Source organism: Gymnogyps californianus, chromosome 1 (assembly GCF_018139145.2).
Source record: "Gymnogyps californianus isolate 813 chromosome 1, ASM1813914v2, whole genome shotgun sequence".
In the NCBI taxonomy this organism is placed as follows: domain Eukaryota; kingdom Metazoa; phylum Chordata; class Aves; order Accipitriformes; family Cathartidae; genus Gymnogyps; species Gymnogyps californianus.
Genome location: NC_059471.1, coordinates 189,230,742 through 189,237,780, shown reverse-complemented (window position 1 = coordinate 189,237,780; position 7,039 = coordinate 189,230,742). Strand labels below are relative to the sequence as shown.

Below are 7,039 nucleotides of genomic sequence, written 5' to 3'. Positions count from 1 at the left end.
GGCCCAGTCTCTGAGATGACAGCAGTGATTAAGATGACACCTACCTCCTGCATTTCAAATCGCCACTCTTCAGGTTCTGCAGGGGTTATGATTTATCTGTGATTCATTAAGGAATGGGCCAGGCATCATAGCATTACTCTCCTCCATGCCATGACAACTTTCTCCAAAATTTCAGGATTTTTCTCCAGTGAGTTTATCTGGCACCAGCTTCTTGAGAAAATGCCTTCAGAACAGAACATGAGGCATCAAGTATTTCAGATCAGAAAAACTGTGAAATAGGTGTTTCATAAATAAAAGGGATGCTTATCAGTTATACTGATATTTACTATTATTTGTATTATCACAGAGTCTAGGCACTGCTGCTTATAAAGATGCTTTCACGCTACTTGGTATAAAGAGGGAGCAAAAAGACTTATCCCTGGTAGTTTATCGTCTAAGACACTTGACAGCTGCTGGATCCAGACAGACGAGAAAATGAAGGGCAGTAATAAAGGAATGACGATCAGCAGAATAGTAACATCCCACCTCAGACTTACAAAGTTCCTGTAAGCATAAAGAATGGTTGCTCAAGGGCAATTACAGTGAAATTATATAAGGCAGAGGCAAAGCGGTATGTATGTTAAACTATCCATCTGGATTTCCACTGCTCTTTAAGCAGCTCATCGGAAATTGTTTCTGTAAAGAGAAACGTTTACAAAAGCTGTTTTCTTGCACAAGTGTAGGGAAACATTGTGAGAACATGGGTTATCATGAATTAAAGCTTGAAGTCATGGATTACAAATTCTAGATCAATTTTGCCATTAGATTAGCACAGTTTCTTCTGGTTATTTCTGCAAGTGTTCCAAAGATGCACGTACTTTGAATCTATAATTGCTTACAGGTCTTTTATCCAAACTTAAGCACACACATATTCCGCTGAAAAATAAAAACTGAGCTCTGACTAGGAACTAGCTGGTAACCCCCTGCAGCATTTACAAGAAAGACATTTTAACCCTGTTCTATGTAACAGAACAGTGCAACACCGTATTTCTACAAGCAGCTTTGTCCAAAGCAGAAATAAGATCAAAATCAGGGTAAGTTTGACTTAGGTTTTGGGGGTGATCTCAGGTATATTAGCTGATAACACTTCTCTTTTAGTTTTTTTGGCACCATGCTGCTCTCCACCCTGTAAAACTGCTTTAACGCTCAGAGTAGGAATTGGTTATGACGGCACTGATTAGTACTCATTACCACTGTTGCACGATAGCCTAAATCGGCAATGAAGCAGGCATTGCCTGTAGTCAAACTAAAGGTAACTTGTGCTATTTGTTCATTTTTAGAGAAAAGAGCAGACAACCAGCCGAAGCCGGTACACTTTTATAATTTTACTTCAATAAAGCTGCAGTGCTCACGTGTGGCCCCTGCTCTCTGCTCGTTAGGCTGAGGTTCATCATAACGCCGCACGGGCATCACACGGCTCTGGCTGGAGGCCCCTCTCGAGAGGAGCCTGCCGCCCCCACGCCGGGGCTCCCCGGTGGCGCCCGGCCCCACCGCCCCCGGCGCTCTGCCCGCCCGCAGGCGGTTCCATCCCCCGGGGCCCGAGGGCACGGCTCCCGGGGCTGCCGGCGGCCTCCGCAGGGGCCTGGGGCCGCCTCGGCCACTGGCAGAGCCGCCCACGGGACTCGAACCATACGCCGGCGGCTGGTCGCGGCGGAGGGGCGAAGGCCGCTCGGCGGCAGTGCGTGCCGGGAGCGGGAGGCGGCCCGGCCGGGTCACGCCCGCCCCCGGCCGCGCCACCGCCCCTTCCTGTCATGGCCGCTGCCGGGCTGCGGGAGCGCGGCGAGGCGGCGGGGGCCAGCGCCCCCAGGAGCTGAGGGCCTCGCCGGGCGGCGCGGCGCGGAGCGGGGACGTCCCCCAGCCCGGAGCCGGCGGCAGGAGGTGACTGAGGGGCGCCGTGCGGACACGGCCTGCGCGGGGGGCTGCCCCGGGGAGCGGCGGTCCCGCAGGCAGCCCACCGGCGGTGGGACGGGACGAGGCGGGGGCCGCGCCGCCCCGCTTCGCGCCCGCTCCGGGGGAGGTGGGGGCCGGCCGGGGTGCGGGCCGGAGCCTCGTCGGCTGGCGGCCGCCGCCGCGGGGGCTGGCGGAAAAGCCGCTTGTTCCGGGTGGCCCAGGCGGCTTCGGCCACCGCGGAGTAATTCGGCGCGGTGTTTTGCCGTGTGTACCCCGGGAGTGAGCCGTTTCTGCGGGAAAAACTGTTGCGGAGCGGTCCGTCCGGGTTGGTGCCGGCTTGCGCCTCGAAGGGACGCTTCCGAAGTTGAGGAAACAGGAAGGGTGTTTGTCCCGCAGTAAGGGCGTGCGCGGGGGCGCTTACCCGGGGAGGGGCTGACAGTTACATTCCCATCCTCGCCTGTGTGCAATAGTTTCCCCGTCTTCACGCATCCCGAGGATGCCCCTTGTAGAAGGTGCGGGTAAGTGGTGTGCAGCCGCTACCCAGTCTGGAACACCTAGTGAAAAGGCCCGTGTAGCACAGCATGAAGTAAGCAGGCACTGATGGCTGCAGGCGGGAGAGCCTATTCTGACTTTACCTCATGGTAACACTCCAAAAGATGACTTTCCACAGAGTTGCATAACAAGATAGCAAACCCACTGTGGCGCTCTCATGATAGTAAGTAATTTACTTTTGTAATTGTAAAGATAAAACCTACATTTCCTGAGTCCCACACAGATATTTGTAATACATCAATCACATCGGTTGGCTTTTGGCAAGACAATTCCAGGGGGAAAGGAAGAGAAATCCTGTCACGTTCCTTTTGTTTTCCTTGTAGATACCGCTGAAGTACCTGCTTTCTACCGCTTTCCTCATTTAACTTCCCCTTGGGGTCAACTGATCAGCATGCCTTCTACCAAGAACACCTCGAAACTTTTCCTGGTCCTCATTTCATTGCTGCTGGTGCTGCCAGTAGTTGAAGCGCTGGACGCAGGAGATACCATCGCCTTCCTACTAGGCCTCGCTGTCAGTGTCGTCGGATTCTGTGCCTGCCTTGGCTTGTACGCAAGGAAAAGGAATGGGCAGCAATGATTTCAAGAAGATGCTCAGATGAAGTGAATTTCCAAACACGGCTTGGGGTTGAGATCTGGGGCGTAAGACTGAGTTTTGGTTCTGGATAACTTTCAAAAACCATGTAGTAGATATTTCTGCAAACCCCTCTTACTGTGCAGTACAACAGAATCAAGACTGTATCCAGTAAAAGGGATTTGTAGGATCTGTCCTCGTGACAGTAAGATGATTTTATATTGCTTGTGATTAAATACTGCCTTAGAGAAGGATAAGAACTTTTCGAATGGGGAAGGAAAACCATAGAGTGGTTCACAGTAAATGTTTATAAATGGAACACATGAGGGAGACCATCAACAAGTTCCACAATTTTGGTTTCAAGGGTTAATCAGGAGGAAGCAGCTATTAATCTTCCAGTCAGGATGACAGAGCTTTGGAAGTACCCCTAACTAGATAGCTAGCGAGCAGACTGCTTTGACTTGTGTGCATGTGCTCACATTCTTTGTAATGACAGTTAACACCTAACAGCTCACTTCTGCTGTCACAGGGATGAGACTTCAGAGAACTAAGAAAACATGGAGAACTTCCTTTCTTATGTATTTTTATTTTAGAATGTGCCTCTCCTGTAGCCTGTGTTCTTGTTACTAAGTAGATGCACTTAAGAATGGGACCACTATTTTTCTTTAATGTGTATTTCACAGAAAATTACATGTAAGGCTATGTAAATCAGATTAAGGATATGGTTTTTTTGTCTCTTGTTTATTTTTTGTACTCAGCTTTCCTTTAGGCACACCAGCTTTAAGGCTTATTTCATTTGGTGTTTGTATTTTTTTTCCCCAAAACTGAAGAGTTACCTATTTTAATGAGGAATTGTGTAGTATTTCTGCATTAGGGGGTTATTAGAATTATAACAAGACAGGTGTGCACACGTTTCTTTTGCAATATGGAAAGAACATGTTTTGTTAAAATCCTGATTTTAGTCAACAGGTCCATTGTTCTCGAGTGTCTTCCTCACAGCAAACTTATGTTCCTGGCTAAACATTTAGGCTTCTTACCTAACTGATGCATATGAGTTCCACAGAAGATTAGGACCAAAACCAAAGTAAAAAATCCTGATGCAAAATGGGAGATGTAAATAGTCTTACTCTATTCATGCTCAGTCAGATTGTATGGTATATGGCTGAAAGACTCTACTCAGTAGGATATCAAGGACCTGTTTCTTTCTTTAAGTACCAAAGGTGAAATGGCATAGCCAAGAATGTCTACCACAAGTCCCTCTGGCTTGTTACGGTGTTCTAGCTGTCCGCTTGAGACAAGGAGCACAATCTGTAACAGCAGCAGAGTAAGGAGCATAGGAAGGTGAGCTCTCCACAGTTCACAGAATTTCTTTCTTATCTTGTGCTGTGGACACTGTCACTCTTGCTAGAAATCTTGGCTTTTATCTTTCAGAGCTGGGAAAAAAGGTTAAATGTGATGCAGAGCTATATATTTTGATACTATCCTCCCCTTCCTCTGTAAGTGTCTCTGTTCAGTAGAGCACAAAGCAATGGCTAGAAGAGTTGTCCAGCAGGTCTTATATAAAGTCATTGGGTGGCCAGACCATGTTCTCCAAATTCTAAGATTTCTGTGTGCCATTTGTGGCTGGTTTGACTTCTCTCTCCAACCTCTGAGGAGACAGAAGCCCTGGTTATTTCAGTCTTGCAATTTATGTCCCTCTCTCGTGATTGATAGAGGGAGGTAAAATGAAAGGTAGAAGGTAAAATGAAAGTTTCCAAAATTGCGTGGGGTTGAAACTGTAGGACTCAACCCAGCAAGCCACAAGAATGTAGATTCTGTTCTCAAGTTACAGGAATAATAATGGTCACAAAGTGTCCTGGTTTTGGCTGGGATAGAGTTAATTTTCTTCTTAGTAGCAGGTACAGTGTGTTTTGGATTTAGTGTGAGAATGATGTTGATAACACTCTGATGTTTTAGTTGTTGCTAAGTAGCGCTTATCTTAAGCCAAGGACTTTCCAGTTTCCCATGCTCTGCCAGCAAGCAGGTGTGCAAGAAGCTGGGAGGGAGCAGAGCCGGGGCAGCTGACCTGAACTAGCCAAAGGGATATTCCATACCATGGAACGTCATGCCCAGTATATAAACTGGAGGGAGTTGGCTGGGAGGCGCAGATCGCTGCTTGGGTATCGGTCAGCGGGTGGTGAGCAATTGCATTGTGCATCACTGGGTTTTTTCCTTGGGTTTTGGTTCTTTTTTTTTTCCCCCTTTTTTTTGTTATATTCCTTTTCATTACTATTATTATTATATTTCATTATTATTGTTGTTAGTATTATGTTTTATTTTACTTTAGTTATTAAACTGTTCTTAACTCACAAGTTTTACTTTTTTCCCCTGATCCTCCTGCCTGTCCCACTGGGAGGGAGGGAGGAAGGAGTGAGCGAGTGGCTGCGTGGTCCTTAGTTGCTGGCTGGGGTTAAACCACGACACAGTTACTCTGATGAGATGCCAGTCTTGCCAGGTAGCTTTCTTGAGGCCTTTTTGCGGCTTCCAAAAGTCAGAAAGGGACATGGTGCACAATTGCTATGTACAAATGAAATTTACAGCCCTAAGAGAAGCTTCAGACAGTAGAGCCACCTTTGAAAGCTGCCTAGCAGCAGTAGATGATCCTGTATGTGATTATTGAACTAGGTGGATGCAAGCACACATCAAGTGTGATCTTCCATGTTCCAGCTTGGCTAAACCATTACCCTTAAAAAAAAAAAAAAACAAACCAAACCCAAATCACCCCTCAATTGACTTTATTTTCCCAAAATTAGAGAATTTTGCCAATTTTTCAGTAGAATATAAAATATTGCTCTTTCAATAGAATAAATTTTATCACAAGGAGCTTTTCACAGACTCCTTTATCTTCACTTCGCAAAAGATCCCTGGCAATAGTTTCACAGAATTGTGCAAGTTTCACTGCAGGAGAACAAAATTTTAGCAGAGTAATTAGCGTCAGGCGATAGGGATATGAGGAACTGTGTTCTTTGCCCGAAGCTGTATGTACTTCATTGAAAGGTGTTTGCACAGTGTAATGGCGTTGTTTCCTGGGTTCTGACAGAAGCTTTATTGTTAAAGACTTGCATTTGTCGATGACTTGAGTGTAAAATTGGATACCCCTGTTTTTCTTCTGTCTTAATAAACTTTCACGTATGATTTGTCATCAGTTTGATGAAGTAGTTCTTATGAAAAGGAAAATAGGGATGACAGAAATGACCGAAACTGCTGAAATTGCTTATATTAAATATTATTTTCTTATATACTTTTGCTTGTGTTAGGTGACTTTACAAACTAATGTGGTGTAAGGTATGTTTTCAGTTGAACTTTTGTACAGTGAGTGTATTTCTCTTGGTCCTATTACTTGTTTATCTTGTTTCATTATCTGTTACTTTAGAGCACTTCAAGGGGGCTGGTCCCCTTACTTTGAAACTGGCAGCTTGCAGTTGCGTAGAAGCCCATTTCTCTGGTACAAGGGAAACTTGAAATATTTATTTTTCCTTTTGACTATGAATTTTCAACATTACTATTACGTAGTTGCCTTTATACCAGAAAAGCCATTTATGGCAGTTTTCTAGCTGGAGACCCCAGGATATAAAAGACCATTTTCTTTTTTTCTAAAGAAAAATTATGTTCTAGTGCTTTACAGTTATTTGAATAATACATTTTTTTTTTTAGACTTCCGAAGAGCTTATTTTATCCCAGCATTTTATGAAAACAGGATTCTAGCTCTTTTGGGACTTCAGCTAGTGCACAAAGCAGTTCACTTTGTGCACTGAACTAATACCATTAGCGGCTGTCTTCAGAGCAGAAAGCAAAAACAGCCTGACAATGCCCACCTCTTAACAAATACAACCTACCCTCTAATTAGTGCAAGAAAGCTACAAGTCTTTGTTACTCAAGAACAAGTAGCTTTTGACTGCTATGACTTCCATCTGCTTTAACAATAGCGTAGCTCAAAACCAGCCATCC

The 7,039-nt window shown here is 45.4% G+C and overlaps 1 protein-coding gene across 1 annotated transcript; it reads left to right on the top strand.

Moving 5' to 3' along the window:
• Window positions 1-1,859: 1,859 nt before the first annotated feature.
• On the top strand, window positions 1,860-6,233 carry SMIM30 (small integral membrane protein 30). The gene is made up of 2 exons (XM_050914870.1): window positions 1,860-1,917; window positions 2,805-6,233. The coding sequence occupies exon 2, from the start codon at window positions 2,873-2,875 to the stop codon at window positions 3,056-3,058; it is 186 nt and encodes a 61-aa protein (XP_050770827.1). The 5' UTR covers window positions 1,860-1,917; window positions 2,805-2,872; the 3' UTR covers window positions 3,059-6,233.
• The last annotated feature ends 806 nt before the right edge of the window (window positions 6,234-7,039 follow it).

Excerpts from the sequence above, each read along its gene's own strand:
- SMIM30 (XM_050914870.1), top strand. The coding sequence starts at position 2,873 with ATGCCTTCTACCAAGAACACCTCGAAACTTTTCCTGGTCCTCATTTCA.